The 15,565-nt window shown below is 36.2% G+C and overlaps 3 protein-coding genes and 1 pseudogene across 5 annotated transcripts; 3 read left to right on the top strand and 1 right to left on the bottom strand.

The window, feature by feature from the left end:
• Positions 1 to 1,542: 1,542 nt before the first annotated feature.
• Positions 1,543 to 2,989, bottom strand: LOC104745531 (uncharacterized). The gene is made up of 2 exons (XM_010466834.3): positions 1,986 to 2,989; positions 1,543 to 1,819 (listed from the first exon to the last, which is right to left on the bottom strand). The coding sequence occupies exons 1-2, from the start codon at positions 2,874 to 2,876 to the stop codon at positions 1,769 to 1,771; spliced, it is 942 nt and encodes a 313-aa protein (XP_010465136.1). The 5' UTR covers positions 2,877 to 2,989; the 3' UTR covers positions 1,543 to 1,768.
• A 221-nt stretch (positions 2,990 to 3,210) lies between these two features.
• LOC104745617 (protein NUCLEOLAR FACTOR 1-like) lies at positions 3,211 to 7,779 on the top strand (annotated as a pseudogene). The gene is made up of 20 exons (XR_015564876.1): positions 3,211 to 3,310; positions 3,388 to 3,490; positions 3,597 to 3,682; positions 3,809 to 3,949; positions 3,996 to 4,099; positions 4,211 to 4,334; positions 4,432 to 4,532; positions 4,633 to 4,755; positions 4,837 to 4,917; positions 5,016 to 5,303; positions 5,454 to 5,580; positions 5,688 to 5,752; positions 5,896 to 5,942; positions 6,149 to 6,208; positions 6,280 to 6,351; positions 6,543 to 6,572; positions 6,743 to 6,837; positions 6,936 to 7,041; positions 7,118 to 7,252; positions 7,503 to 7,779. The product of XR_015564876.1 is annotated as a protein NUCLEOLAR FACTOR 1-like (transcript).
• A 1,011-nt stretch (positions 7,780 to 8,790) lies between these two features.
• On the top strand, positions 8,791 to 12,020 carry LOC147949501 (TOM1-like protein 8). Of its 2 annotated transcripts, none has more exons than XM_087476769.1 (10): positions 8,791 to 8,997; positions 9,301 to 9,379; positions 9,528 to 9,626; positions 9,732 to 9,845; positions 9,920 to 10,065; positions 10,152 to 10,233; positions 10,311 to 10,396; positions 10,495 to 10,659; positions 10,740 to 11,170; positions 11,263 to 12,020. In XM_087476769.1, the coding sequence occupies exons 1-10, from the start codon at positions 8,897 to 8,899 to the stop codon at positions 11,814 to 11,816; spliced, it is 1,857 nt and encodes a 618-aa protein (XP_087332895.1). In that variant the 5' UTR covers positions 8,791 to 8,896; the 3' UTR covers positions 11,817 to 12,020. The 2 variants fall into 2 exon arrangements, with proteins under 2 accessions (XP_087332895.1, XP_087332920.1); XM_087476794.1 differs by having other exon boundaries at positions 8,980 to 9,159.
• A 1,346-nt stretch (positions 12,021 to 13,366) lies between these two features.
• LOC147949502 (uncharacterized protein At2g29880-like) lies at positions 13,367 to 14,344 on the top strand. Its single transcript, XM_087508382.1, has 2 exons — positions 13,367 to 13,723; positions 13,802 to 14,344. The coding sequence occupies exons 1-2, from the start codon at positions 13,367 to 13,369 to the stop codon at positions 14,342 to 14,344; spliced, it is 900 nt and encodes a 299-aa protein (XP_087364508.1).
• Positions 14,345 to 15,565: the final 1,221 nt, after the last annotated feature.

Raw genomic sequence — 15,565 nt, forward strand, 5'->3', positions numbered from 1 at the left:
TAAATTTAGTTTTTTTTTTTGTAATATGATGAATATGGTGAATAGTTTGCAATAATTTTAATAACTGACAATTTCATACTAGTTTTTTTTAATAAATCTATACTAAATAAGCTTTTTAAGACCTTCACATTAAATTTTAAACAATCAATAATGATTTAACATGTCAGCATTTAACATTTCTGTTTAATTTTGGTTGCTTTTTCTTTGTTAATCATGCTTCGGATTTGGTTGTCATGTGTGAATTGAGATGTTGTTGAATTCTCTGTTTTTTCTTATCAGAGATGGTGAAAAAATTTGTGGATAAGTTGAAGGATGGCTATGCTTGGATGGGTGTCAAAGCTCACAATGCCGTACAAGGGGTGAAACATTGATGCAAGAGAGTTAAGCGTTTTGTGCAGAGGCGAATCGAGGATCCGCATAAGGTGATACAGAAGGCTCTCGACGAATTGGAGGTGACCTTGGCAATAATTTGGTTCTTATTTTGAACAATCAATAATGATTTAACATGTCAGCATTTAACATTTTTGTTGTATTTTTCCACATATTATTTAAAACAACTAATATGAATTAGACATCTCACTAATTAACATTTTTGAAAAAATAATAATTTTCTATATCATTAAGTTTTTTTTTTTGAAAAAAGAAGAAATTAATAAAAGAAATATGTACAACATCCCACATCAGTTAGAATTTTTTTTGACAATGGTTTAGAACTATTATAAATAAGACGAATATGCTTCCAATTACGAATGAGCATGAAGCTTGATTTATCTGACATCTAAATTTTTTTTATTTGGTTTAATCTCATTTTCCATTTGAATAAATTAAAATTTTAAAAATTTTCAAAAAAAATCTGTATTAAAAAAATTAGAAAGGTTTAAAATATTATGAATATTGAAACATCTAAAAGTTTATTCTAATTTTTAAGTTTTTTTTTTAAAGTTTAAAATATTATAAATATTGAAACTTCTAAAAGTTCGTAGCTTTTATTTTTTTTAAAAAATAATATTCTATTTAAGTTTTTTTAAAAATTTAAAAATATTATAAATATTGAAACTTTAAATCTCAACTTTAAAAGGTTCAAATACTATAATTACTTAAAAAATTAACTCTAAATTAAAAATGTTATGAATATTTAAAATACAAATAAATTTTAAAATATTATAAGTATTTAAAATCTACTTAAATTTTAAAAGTCTAAAAATTTTGAGTCTGGAGAAAAGAAGGACCGATGACAAACATCATTGGTTAATGTTTGTGCTTTTTCATATTAAGACATTGATTTGATGTTATTTGAGATCATTTTTTGATTTAAAGAAGAAATGATTTCCATCAGAAGCAGAGCTAGTTTTTATAAGAACGAGGAAGAAGGTTGATGAACGTATCAGGACTCTAATTGAAAACGGTGTCAAACTGAGACACCGTTCCATTTTTTGTAATCATTGATGACAAGTCCCGTGACCAGGTATGAATATGCTCAGTTATAGAACTCTTGACATGAATCAATTCCACTATAGATTGTTCTCTAACAAAAACTAGCCATAGAAGGAAAACGAGATATCTTCTGATCAAGCACAATCTAGCCAGCAAAGGTTTAACAAGAAATTAGCTAAACTGTAATACAACATGTCTCCTCCATATAAATTCCAATTGCGCCATAGCCAGTACTGTACTGTACGATACCCTTAAGGTAGAGAGTTCCAACTTCCAAGTATATTAATACACTGAAAAAAAACCTTGAAACAAGAACAGAAACTCAAAAGAAGCTTCATCGCCCGATTCTGGCAACCCGATTTCTCAACTTCCGATTGTGTTTCTCCTGAAAGAAGCAAGGAATATATTACAATTTGTGGCATTATAAATTTATAATGATTGGCTTCCTAGACAACCTTTGTGCAGCAGCTTAAACTACTCACTCAGGAACAAACAAATATATCAAATTTTAGAAGTTCCTATAGCTTCAAGGTGGTTTGGTTTATTAGTACCTGTTGAAATACGAAAGCCGAGCTCGTCTCAACATCCGAAGCCAAGCTTTGGATCTTGGCCAACATTCTCTCATACATATCTTCAATCCCGCCAGTGAAACTCGCAGCTTCAGCTCCAACCAAACGTTTCAAGTCTCCAACTTGTAACCCTTCTGCCAACGCATCGATCTCCTTCTGATCCTTCGCTGCTTGCTTCTTCGCACCCAAGGAACCATCATCCCTATCCACGACCATGGCTGAGCTATCCAACTCGCAGACCAGCGGCGGAAATCCCGATTTCGGGCTGAACGAACCGTAGTGGCCTCGGAACGCCGGTCCAATGTTGACTATACCAACAGATCTCGGTTCGAGCCGTTGTTTCGAGGATCGGAACTGGTACGCACGGTACTCGTGCGTGTGGATGCACTGATCAGTCGACGGCGTAGTGAGAAGGAAGAACACGCAGGAAGCCATGTTCGTCGATTTAGGGTTTTGCGAATCCTCGATCGGCAAGTGAAATTGAGATGAGAGAGACGAAGTGACGGCTGACTCTCTCATTGAGGGACGGTTAGCTGTTTTCCGGCGGGCGGAGAACCAGCCAATCAAGCGGTCCGGCGAGTCGACTCGTAGGGAATCGACTCGACGCGAGTTAACTCGGCCAAGCGGATCGTAGAATGAGACGGTCTTACCGGAGCAGACGAAGCTGGTAACGGTGGCGACAACTTGATCAGACGAGGAACTCGAGGCGAACGAATCCGCCGGGGAATCGTCGGGGAGATTAGAGGAAACGATGCGGTGGATTTGGCCGAAGATCAAGCCATCGACGTCACTGGGAGAGGAGGAAGCTCGTTGAATCAGCGACGCCAATATTGAACCCGAAATCTCGATTTTCTCAAGTGAGAGATCGTCCATGGCGACGAGAAGAGAGCAGCACAACGAGGGGAAAATGTGACGTCACTGAATTCTCCGTGCAAATAATAACAGCATCTTCTTCAGGACATGTTAAAGACGGCGTGGCGTTTCGCGTTTCAAAGAGCGGTTAGCGTGTCGTTATTTTGTTAAGAAAACGGGATGAGTTTCCATAATCGAAGCCCGTTTATTCACTCAACTAAAGGCCCAATTAAATAGAAAGAAAAAAAACATTTTTAATATGAAAGGTCAATTAGTATGAAAGGTCAATGCAAAAACGTTTTGTTTATACGAAGCCGCCGAACTTGGGGTTTTCTTTCAACACAAGTTCGCTCCAATGGTGATCCCTCCTCTCTCGTCTTCCCTATCACTTCGAACTTTGGGGAAAAGGAAGAGACAGAGAAATCCCAACAAGTTTGAACGTGATCCGGTTCTAGGTACGTTAGCTTTTGTTCATTTCTGCAGTTGTTTTCAAATTGTATGTCGAGATTAACTCTTTCTTTGTGTCTTGTAGACTCGGAAGTAATGGTTTGTTATAGAGAACCCACAATGTATGATAATTTGCTGGAATCTCTCGGTTTATCGACCAAAGTTGTTGCCCGTATGAAAAAAAGAAGGTAACTGTGTTGCCAAGTTTCAATCATTTAGTTGTAATTGTTGTTATTTGCATCGATGTATGTGCACTCGTTAGTTATTTTGTATATTTGCATTTTTTTTTAACAGGCACATGGAGGAGGAAGGTAACAGCGACACAGAAGGAGTTGAGGATGAGGAAAACAGTGCGTCCGCAGAGGTTGATATGATTCAAGGTATGCTTTTCCTTATCTTGTTGCCAGTTTTCTCTCTCTCTCTCTCGTTACTCATCACGGTCCTTTTTGTTGTATTTGTTGCATTCATCGTTCTAGATCATACTTCTTATCTTGTCTTTATTAAAGGGGCTGGTCAGGAAAGTCTCGGTCCTGTTACTAGGAACACAGAGCAGGAGAATCGTAATCTTCATCATGGGGAAGAAGAAGATTTTGAAACGGATGATGAGGAGCATGAGTTGTGTACCAATGGCCAATCTTCATCTACTAGTGCATTTAGAGAGCACCTTAGTCACATATTATCAACTGAAGAAGTAAATACTTTACCAAAAGGCAACTGGAAGTTTAAATGGGAAGCACCTGCCATTGGCATGCCAAATTGCACCTGGAGAGGAACCAGACCAAATTTTCTTCATTTATGTATTGTCTGCTTATAACATTGTCCAACAACCAAAATATTGTTGCATACAGAGTTTGCCTTCCCTACACTTACGAATCACAAGTAGCCCTAAAACCCTCCTTTTTTTACAGGTTGCTCAGAGTGATCCAACCTATGGTCTCAAGCCTAAGTTATATAATCACTGGCTTCAGCTATACGAGAAATCTGGAGGAAAAGATTTTGGCTCATCTAACAGAAGAAGATTCTTCTCCATTTGTATGTATTGGATTCTGCGAATCACCCCTTTTTATTTTCTTTTGGTCTTGTTATATATAGATTCCTCATATTGACTTTAGTATTTGATATTTTCTAGGCAACAGCTATCTGGATATTTTTCATTCTAACAAGAAACCCTTTTACAATGGAGGCCGTAGAGAAGACACCAGTAACATGGACGCATACCTTATGCATTCTGTGTGTGCATACTTTTTTTTTTTTCTTTTTCTGTTGATTGCTTTTCATTATTCCACTTGGCATTTCTCCGCTTTATTGAAGTCAGTTTGTCTTATTGCAGTTGAATCACATATTTAGAACTAGAGATCTTGTCAAGAAGAATGATTGTAAAATTTCCAATCTTTCTGAAGAGGAACTTCTCTCTTATGATGGATTTCGAGACCAAGGATTTACTCGTCCAAAGGTGATCTCTTTAATTTGTGATCAAATCTGTTGCTCCTCGCATTTGACAAATTGGTCTTACATTTGTTGTATGTGTATCAAGGTACTGATTCTACTTCCATACAAGAGTATTGCTTTTCGCGCTGTGATGAGGCTCATTCAACTAACTCCAGAATCTCAGAGGGTATATACAAATTTTTTTCCAGCACACGTGGTGAATATCACTGATATTGTCTCAGTTACTGATTATGTCTCGAGTTGCCCTGTATACATTGGTTTCAGGTTAATGTAGAATACCTTGACCGGTTTAATAAGGAATTTGGATGTAATGCGAGCACATGGGAAAATGGGATATCAGAGAAACCTTCTGATTGGCAAGCCCTTATTGGTGTTGGGAACGATGATGATACCTTTATGATAGGCATTAAGCATACAAATAAGATCATTAGGCTGTATGGTGATTTCTATTCCTCGGACATGATTATTGCTTCACCCGTTGGGTTAGTTCAAGCCATTGGTAAAGCAGAAGAGAACAAGGAAGATGATGTTTATTATCTTTCCTCCATCGAGGTAATTTTGTTTATCATTGATGCCAACATGGATCAGTTACATTAGACTACCATTCGTCTGTTTCTGCCTGTGGTTGCGAATATTGTAAGTCATATTTTTTGCATCTCCTTGTTGAACTTACTAATATTTCTTTCCTTTACATTTAGATAGGTTTTGGCTATCGATCATGCAGATGTAATGTCTATGCAGAATTGGAAGCACGTTAATATAGTCGTCAAACAATTAAATAGATTGCCATCAAAACCACATGGTACCAACGCATGCGAGTCCGACCGTTGTATGTAGTTCTTTTTCTAACTTGCAACTTATTTTCTCTAATAAGATGTATATGTTCCACTCCCCAACTATGTCAGAATCTCTCAGTAAAATCAGTCTTATGTTTAGGTATCTGGATGGACATGCACGGTTCTATCGGCAGTCAATAATTCTAAGCTCTTATTTAACCGCAGGTTTTGTTCTGCCCACTGCCTTTTTTTTTCACATGTGGCAATATTCCATTTTTGTCTGTGCTTTTGCTATATATTTCCATAACCCCTGATTATGGTTAAGTTTTCAAACTCGTATCACTAACCCGGAGAATATTTCTTTGCAGAAATGAATTCTCTATTCAATCATCATTGCTTGAACTATAAAGGAAAGGTGGGTGTGGGATTTCTCTTTTGCGGGTATATTTTTGTTTCTTGCGTTATGAGGGTATTAGATAGATGATTGACGGGATGGCTAGGCCAGAGACTACTACCTACTACTACTGTAGTTTGAATTGAACTATTATGTCTCCTCCAAACCAAGATTGCAGTTTTTATATAAAAAAATTTCCCTTCACGGGATTAGTTGAATCAATGCAGATGAAGCTGGAGTGTGCGTACGATGGTGTTCTTCAGGAAGTGTTGTGCAATGCCACTCAGGTATAATAAATATATCATCTTAGTAAAACATAAAAGTTGTAGACATCTTATCTCTTTCGTCTTTGTTGCAGTTTTTTGAAAGATTTGATGCAACCTCCATGGTCCATGCTAACGATGCACGTTTTGAATATTTTACCAAAAAGGTCTAGTTTTGATTTGTTACATGTTCATGGATAAAGAAAATATATGACGGATGATACTTTGCATTGCCACATTTCAGTGTTGAATTTTTGTTTCTGTACCATTGAAAGTAGTGTTACTACACAGATTATACTTTTAATGTTTCTTCGTTAACAATTGCTAAATACTGATCATCTTCTTCTTTTTGGTACAGGTGTTCCTAAGGATAAGAGATTCTGTTCAGGTACTCCCATCATTCAAAGTTTGAGCAATTTTGATGTCCATACTTTATAAAGTTTCCACTAAAAAAGATAATGGACAACAACATCGGAGTGGTCTATACTAAAAAGACAGCCTTGGTATCACGTAAATTTGGGAGCTTGATTTGTCGTATTTTTTTAATCATGTTTGTAGGGTGGAGTAATGATCTTTATCAATTCTTACTTCGAGTTCTACATGCTTGCAAAGTTTCTGAATTCGCAAAATGCCTCTTTCTGTTTTCTTGACGAGTGAGACCATTTGTTCCCCTATTTTGAAGCATTGTGTTATCCGGAATTGTTTCATTTGATTGGATGGTTGTTAATCGTGACTATCCTCCACTTCTCAGATATGCAAGCATAGAGGTTAAATCCGGTGCACGACAACAGTTTTTTGACGGGAGTAAACAGATCATCCTTTACACTGAGAGAGCATACTTCTTTTGGGGATACAAGGTTTTCTTTTTCAACTTTTGTTTTAGGTTCGGATTAAATAACTATTTCTGATCAATGTCGGCTTCTCTGGTATCAGATCCGCGGCATAAAGAAATTAATTTTTTATTCTCTGCCGGAGCGGAAGGAGTTTTACCCTCGGATAATGAACATGCTTGAAGAATCAGATGACATGGAGTCCATTGTGCTTTTTTCTCGTTATGATGTGCGCCAGGTAGTCTTCTGATGGTTTTTTACACAATGAGAGTCATACCTTGTCATTTTGTGTCCTCCATCGATTCAACTACTTACTAGTTCCTCAACTCTTAATTGGAAAATATTAAGCTTAGGAGATCAGTATTTTGTTCTTCTCTTAGTATTATTTTCCTATATAACAAACTCTTAATTGGTTTTGCTTGTCATTTTGTTCACTCGGTCTGATGCAAGTGTTGTTTATATGGATCCAATGTGATGTTTGTTTGCAGCTGGCAAGGATCGTCGGGAATGATAAAGCAAGTAGATTGATCAGTTCTGAGAGTAGCATCGTTGCTTTCCGTTAAGGAGTGGAGACTGGAGAGTGATCAACATGCCCATCCAAAGCTTTTTAATTTTGATTTTGATTTTTCTGTCAAGTGGAGGATTGAATATTTATTAATATCACAAAATTATTACAAAGAGGAGAACAGGCAGAAAATGAAAGGATACAAAAAGCTAATTATTACACACTAATAATATAAAGGCCACCAAACTATTACGACCTCATTATACGAAACAAACCGGATTCAAGAATCTATATCGATGATTTTTAAGCTTACTCTCTCAGGTAAGCCAAACTGTCAAGACAAAAGAAACCGGATGATGGACTTGTAAAACCGTAAAACAGAGTTCTTGAAGAGGTAAAGAGTTAGAGAATATGAAAAGTTTGACGTCGAAAAATTGACTAGTTTCTCAATTAGATTATGAAAACTCGTTAGGTTAGTGCAGTCGACCCCTAACGTATCCGCCAAGATTTTATGAACATGGTTCGCCACACATCACACGGTGACCTTTTTTCCCGGATAAACACTTGCCTCCATTCAGTAGCTTTCGTAACAAAGTCTCGGGTTTCGTGATGAAGAATAACATGTCCATATACATCTCCAGCGTGCCGTGCCAAGGTCCGTAGAGGCCTAAGACAAAATTTTAAAATGAACTTCACATATTTTATTTTTAAGAGAGATTTATAACCAAAAAGAAAGAAATATTTTTAACTTTTAAAAAAAAAACTTAAAATGTTGAGATTTATAACCAAAAAATAAGATATAATAGCTTATGTAAAGGAATATTGAGTTTTGTTTCCAAAAAATTTCTAAGACGCTACATAAAAATGTTCAATCTAGTTTACAAATAAAAATGTGGCCTGTGTTTGATTTTTTTGTTTTTTTTGTGTGGCCTAAGGCAAATGCCTTTTTTTAGCAAAGTATAAGGCACCGCTCTCCAGCCTGACAGTCTCGCATGGAAGAATCCAACTCTACTGTTTACCGCATCTTCAGGACATGTTAAAGACGACGTGGCGTTTCGCGTTTCAAAGAGTGGTTAGCGTGTCGTTTTGTTGTTAAAAAAAACGGGATGAGTTTTCATATTCGAAGCTCGTTTATTCACTCACCTAAAGGCCCAATTAAATAGAAAAAAACGTTTTAAAGGAAAAATATGAAAGGTCAATTATTTCCTTAATCTTCTGCTTTGACGTAGCAACGGTGTTTACAAGTGTCGCCGTATTATTTTCTAGTTGCTAATTAAGAAGAGCTAATAGTTTTCTTGTTTTGCCATTACGAGGAACAAAACAACACTTGTCTTAGTTCGGAGTTTTGAAAGACAAGAGGAAAAAAAACGAAGAAAGATGGTGCATCCATTGGTTGATAGGGCCACAAGTGACATGCTCATTGGCCCTGATTGGGCAATGAACCTCGAGATATGTGACATGCTTAATCATGAGCCTGGGTACGACCTTTTTTCACTAAATATTTTTCTATGATCGGAAAATCCTCGATCTTGTCGATCAGAAACAATGTTCTAAAGGACAATCGTAATAGTTGAACTTATGATGTCCTAAAGAGAAGACATGCAATTCTTCTTTTTGATGTCTTAATAACAATAGTAATGGTATTTTGTTTTTGTAAATCCTAACATGTTATACTAGATTTGTGTTGATCATTGAAGTTTTGGATGGTTTGCATTTAATTTGGTTTTGATTTTTCTTTTTGGTTCTATATCATCGTTTTTGATATGTGAGTGTGTTTGTAGGCAAACAAGAGAGGTAGTGAGTGGCATAAAGAAGAGGCTTACTAGTAGAACTTCCAAGGTTCAGCTGTTGGCTCTTACAGTAAGTTCTGTTCAATTACATAAGTAAAAACCAAACTTCACTTTCAGTTTGATATGCAAACAACCAATAGTCTTTAGATATTTAGTTTACTTTATTTCTTTTTTTCAAATTAACTAAACATGTATTTTTGGGATGGTTACAATTGTAGTTACTAGAGACAATTATGAACAATTGTGGGGAACTTATTCATATGCAAGTTGCAGAGAAGGATATACTTCATAAGATGGTGAAGATGGCCAAAAAGAAGGTCAGGATATTATATGATTCTTTGTTTCTTTCTAACTATTGTTTCATCTATGATAATTTTTTGTGTCACACCAAACTTATCATGTTGATTTTGTTAAAATTATAGCCTAACATCCAAGTGAGGGAGAAGATATTGATACTTATAGATACTTGGCAAGAGAGCTTTTCAGGTCCCCAAGGAAGACATCCACAATATTATGCAGCATACCAAGAACTGTTGGTATGTTTCATTTTTGCTGTAATAAGCATGGTTCGCATTTTAAGATTTCATTTATTTTCTTTATCTATTTGCAGCGTGCAGGAATTGTATTCCCTCAAAGACCTCATACCACACTCAGTTCAGGACAAACTGGTCCTTCGATAACGTACCCTCAGAATTCTCGTAATGCTAGACAAGCAACTACTGATACTTCAACGGAGTCAGAATTTCCAACTTTGAGGTGTTTATCTTGATATTAATGTGCCCACTGTTTTCTAGGAATATTGAAAATAAAAAGATTGATAAAATAGCATTGCTTGGTTGAAGTTTGACAGAAATTCAAAATGCTAGAGGAATTATGGATGTCTTAGCTGAAATGATGAACGCAATAGATAAAAACAACAAAGAGGTATATCTTTAATTTCCAAATTCTGAAAAGAAGGTATGTAACATTTTAGTAACATTATATTGGTGCCACCTTTGCAGGGGCTTAAACAAGAGGTTCTTGTAGATCTCGTTAGCCAATGTCGCACTTATAAACAAAGAGTAGTACACCTCGTAAACTCCACATCGTAAAGATCTAAAACTTTAACTTCGCAATTGTGTTTTGAAATTTATAACAATTATGACGGATACATGATTACTATATGCGTTTTGGTTCATGTGTCAGAGATGAATCATTGCTTTGCCAAGGCCTAGCCTTAAATGACGATTTGCAGCGCTTACTTGCGAAGCACGAATCCATAGCCTCTGGAAACAGTATGATAGAAAAGGAAGATAAATCTAAAAAGGAAGTTCCTAAGGACACAACTCAGATCATAGATGTTGGTTCAAGGTAAGAAACAGCTCTAGTTATTTGGGTTCTTGACTAGCTTTGACTATGACATTCTAAAAGATATAAAATTTGTTTTGCAGTGAAACCAAAGCTAGTAGTGTTGTGGCTTCTGCAACAAATGGTCCAAAAATAGACCTTCTAAGTGGTGATGACTTTGAGACTCCGAATGCGGAAAACTCATTAGCCCTTGTTCCTCTCGGACCTCCACAACCAAGTAGTCCCGTAGCAACGCCAGATAACTCCATCGTCTTGATCGATATGTTATCAGATAACAACTGCGAAAGCTCTACTCCTACTTCGAATCCACACGCACAGAATCAGATGGTGCAACAACATCACTCAAATGGATTTGGACCAGCTGGCCATCAAGAGCAACCTTTTTATGGACAAGGGTCATCTGGTCCTGTTTGGAATCTCCAAATTACCCAACAACACCAACAACCATCTTCTCCTGCCTACGGAAACCAACCGTTTTCGTCTAACTTTAGCCCGCCCGCCTCTCCTCACTATGGTATTACTTTTGGACTGAAACTCAGACTGATATTGGTACCTACAAAGACTAGCTAATTAGTGTACTAACTTGTTATCTCTTTAAATTGTAAGGTGCACAAAACAAGAATGTTCTAGCATTACCCCCACCACCATGGGAAGCTCAATCTCCAAGCTCGAGCCCTCAATACTCTCCTACTCATCCAATGCAAGTGACTCAAGTGGTCATCACCACACACACTCATCAACCTCTCGGTTACAACCCTCAAGGCGGCTCCCCTCATCCCCCGAACAACAACAACTTGTTCGGAATGTTCCTCCGTCCAATGACAGGAGGCCACATGCCACCCTTTGGCCACAACCCAAACATCATAAACAACAACTACAATCCCGCCATGTACGGAGGAGGCTACGGAGGAGGACAAGCTCAGCAACCACAACAGTATCTTCTAGAACAACAAATGTACGGCATGTCTCTTCAAGACAATGGAAACAACAACAATACAAACCCTTACCAAGTTTCTTCTCATCATCAACAGCCTTTGGCTCTTAACCATCCACCAATGATGAAGCCTATGAATAAGAAACCAGAAGACAAGTTGTTTGGTGATCTTGTTGAACTCTCCAAATTCAAGAAACCCACTTCAGGACGAGCTGGTAGTATGTAAAATTTCACACCACCATTTTTTTATTTTTTTACTTCAAAATTAGAGATTTAAAAAATGTTTGACTTTTTATTTTGACTTTTGATGAAGAACACCTAAATATTTTTAAAATAAGGGGGTGGTATTGGACGGGAGAATGTGAAAGAATTTATTAGACATTTGAATTCCAGTGTTATTGGACTAAACATTTTATCAAGTTTTTTAAATTCATCTGTTATTGGATTAAGTACTTTTAAGTAGTCTTTTAAGAATCTAGTGTTATTCAAGTCGTTAACTTTTCATTGCTATTAAATTCTGGTGTTATTGGATGTTATGTATTTTATAATAGCAACTTGATTTAACTAGAATGTTAAAGAATTGTTAGTGCAAATTATGAAGAAAAAAGTCTGACCTTTTAACGTAGGATTTGGATAATACTTTACACGTAAAATAAAAAATGGCCAGAAAACAGACTTCTTCAAGAGTAAAGAGAGAAGCGTAGACTCCTTGGTAGCATTAACCGGCCGCTTTGAATTTCTTCACAGTAATACCATTATTGCCATTGACATTCCCATCACCCATCTGTCTCTTTGCAACCTTTGCTCTCATGTATCAGCCATCTTTGCGACCTTTGCTCCTGTATCAGCCACCACAGCAGTGTCGTTCTCGCTCTTATTTGAGACACCTTTCATCTCTCTCAGCTTTGCTTTCTTCTCTCTCAGCTTTGCTTTCTCCTTCTCCATCTTCTCCCTCAACGAGCTCACTTCCTCTTTTGTACCGTTGCGTACAGAGCATACTATTGGACCATGTTAGAAGACCTTTCCTTTATCGCTTAGAGTTACCATTGTATAGCACGTATGTAATATTCTCGTAGGGCAACATATCCCTCTATGTATATATATCGTTTGGTGATGAATGAGGAAGATATACAATTCTCTGCAGAACCTTTGACATAGTATCAGAGCAGAAACATTAAAAAAAAAAACAGAGGAAAAAGGAAAAGAAGAAGAAAGACGAAGACAATTGAGAGATGATGACGACAACACCAAGTGCTCGTATGACGGAAGAAGCATCTCTCTCACCACTTTACCTTCATCCTTTGGATGGTCCCGGAAACTTCACCGTCCAACTTACCACTTTACCTCCATCCTCCATCCTCCATCCTTTGACACATACGTCTTTTAAACATCGAGATATTGAAAATGAGACTATTATTGTCAAATGAGAGACGTTATTAGTGTTTGTTTTAATTCAGATTGTGATTTGGTAAAAGTGTTATTGACTAAATATTCTTTATGGATATTCTACATTTTCAAATTTTAAATTAACATACACTCTTATCAATCATATATCATAAAATCCCTAAAAAGTAGTATTTGTTACACTTACTTCTCCTATATAATATTGGAGATCCTTTCACTTCTCAAAAGCAAAACAAACCATCTCACGAAAACAATTTGAAGTCATCTTTCGTAAGTTCTCTGTTTTAATTTTATATAGTTACTTACACTCCCATGTTTATTCATTTCTTTATGTTTTTTTTTGTTTTTGTTTTTTTGCTTTTTCTCTTTAGAATGGATACCGGAGAAGGGTCGCACACAAAAACAAAAACCAAGAAAAATTCATATAATTCTTGGACATATGAAGAGTGTCAAGAGTTGCAGGCTACATTAGTTGAAGCTATCAAACGGGGGTGGCGTGACAAAAACGGTTCGATAAGTAAAGCTACGGTAGAGACAAAGATACTACCAATGCTAAATAAAAAGCTTAAATGCAATAAGACTTACACGAATTACTTAAGTCGAATGAAGACTTTAAGAAGGGAATATAATGTGTATTCTGAACTCTTACGCTTTAGCTCTGGTTTTGGATGGGATCCCATCAGAAAACAATTTACAGCTCGAGATGATGTGTGGGCAGCCTACTTGTTGGTAACTCTAACTTTCCCAAATTTAAATATATTTTAATCACGATTGATAAATAATAATTAATGTATGATGTTTTTTCAGGGGCATCCAAGGCATGAAAACCTGAGGACCAACACTTTTGAAGATTTTGAGGATTTACAATTGATTTTTGAAACTGTTATAGCAAAGGGAATCAACACGTTTGGACTTGGTAGTGATTCAAATGCTGAAACTTTTGAAGACGAAGATGATGATCTTCAAGCAAGAGATGATTTGGGGGATGACGACGAGGTGGATGAAGTCTCTGTTAAACCAAAGTTACCTACTAGGAAAAGAGCTAAAACCAGTCGTAATGGAGATCCATTAGATTTAACTAATAATCATGGTGAGTCTTCAGAGAAGGTATTAACTGAAATGGTTGGAGTTAGCACTCAGATTATAAGTCTGATTCAACAAAGAGAAGTTGAGCTTAGAGAAATTCAGAAAAAAAAGAATAATGTTTGGGATGCTGTCAAAGAAATTCCTGATTTGGAAGATCATGTCCGCTATGATGTAGTAACCAAAATCCATACGTTGAAAATGAAAGACGTATTTGTGAGCATGTCTGTCGAAGACCGCTTGGGCTGGATTCTCCGTAACACTTAGCGTATTATTTTTTTATTTTCTGTTGAATCGAATAAAACAATAGCTAAGTTTAAAATAATTATTCTAATAATAGTTTTCTTTTATTTTAAATTCTCACTTTTCAATGTTGCTTTTTTCCTTAAAAATCAGAATAAGTGCTTAGTTTTGAAGTTTAAATAATCATAATAATAATAATAACATGTGTTTTTGTTCACCTCTGGATCACATACGCTTTACACGAGCTAAACAATTCGTGCATCAAAAGACAAATTCGTTGACAACTGTTATTATTTACAAGCTTACACGAATCAAATAATGCAAATATCTATACATGGTCGAATGTGTGATTCCTTTAAAGCATATATATATGTGAAAGAGAACACGTAAATGAATCCTTGCTAAGTCAATGATACCAAAAGAAAAGTCCCCAAAATTAGGGAAACAATACACGTGTATTAAGATTTAAACAAACATTCAAATTCAAAATATATAACATATGATTTTTTCATACTATATCTCATAAGAATCCCTACATATTAGTCTTATTAAGATTTAAAATTTCAGCACTTATATATATAACTTTTCTTTTCTGTTTCTAGATCAGTCGACTAACATTTATATTTTCAAAACAAATAGAAGAGAAGAAGCCCACATCAACCAAAAGCTGTTCGTAAGCTGTTTCAAGAGGTATATATTTGTTCTTCTGAATCGTTACTAGTTCTTGTTGTTATTGTCACTGCACCCAGTTGTGCTGAAGATATATTTGTATTATATGGGAGACATGGTCATAATTACTAATTTGTTTTAATAGGTTACTTTTTTTGATGGATCTAAATGACCATGAAGAGGAAGAGGACACAAGAGTGCATGAAGACGATGATTTTGATGTGGACGTATCTATAATGGTGGTAATGATGACGGTAGGAGCTCAGATTCATAACACACGACAGCAACTCACGGGTGGTGATTATATAGAACGTCCCATTCGTCGACCAGTCACACAGCTCGGAGAAGAATATATACAAAAGGTATTAAAAGATGATCCCGAAGATTTTCGGGTGCTGTATCGTATGATTCCAGATATGTTTTTGAAGCTGTCTAGGATCATCAGAGACAAAACTGGTTTACAAAACACAAAAAAAATATCTGTCGAAGAGATGCTTGCTGTCTTCATGCTCACAGTTGGACAAAATGCAAGATATGGCTACGTGAAAAACACATTTCAAAGGTCCAAGTTTGCAG

This window comes from Camelina sativa, chromosome 1, assembly GCF_030686135.1.
Source record: "Camelina sativa cultivar CO46 ecotype springtype chromosome 1, ASM3068613v1".
In the NCBI taxonomy this organism is placed as follows: domain Eukaryota; kingdom Viridiplantae; phylum Streptophyta; class Magnoliopsida; order Brassicales; family Brassicaceae; genus Camelina; species Camelina sativa.

Coding starts and splice junctions, on each gene's coding strand:
- LOC104745531 (XM_010466834.3), bottom strand. CDS start 2,876: ATGGACGATCTCTCACTTGAGAAAATCGAGATTTCGGGTTCAATATTG. Junction 1,820..1,985: donor CGGCTTTCGTATTTCAACAG/GTACTAATAAAC, acceptor TGCTTCTTTCAG/GAGAAACACAATCGGAAGTT.
- LOC147949501 (XM_087476769.1), top strand. CDS start 8,897: ATGGTGCATCCATTGGTTGATAGGGCCACAAGTGACATGCTCATTGGC. Junction 8,998..9,300: donor ATGCTTAATCATGAGCCTGG/GTACGACCTTTT, acceptor GTGTGTTTGTAG/GCAAACAAGAGAGGTAGTGA. Junction 11,171..11,262: donor GCCCGCCTCTCCTCACTATG/GTATTACTTTTG, acceptor TTAAATTGTAAG/GTGCACAAAACAAGAATGTT.
- LOC147949502 (XM_087508382.1), top strand. CDS start 13,367: ATGGATACCGGAGAAGGGTCGCACACAAAAACAAAAACCAAGAAAAAT. Junction 13,724..13,801: donor TGTGGGCAGCCTACTTGTTG/GTAACTCTAACT, acceptor ATGTTTTTTCAG/GGGCATCCAAGGCATGAAAA.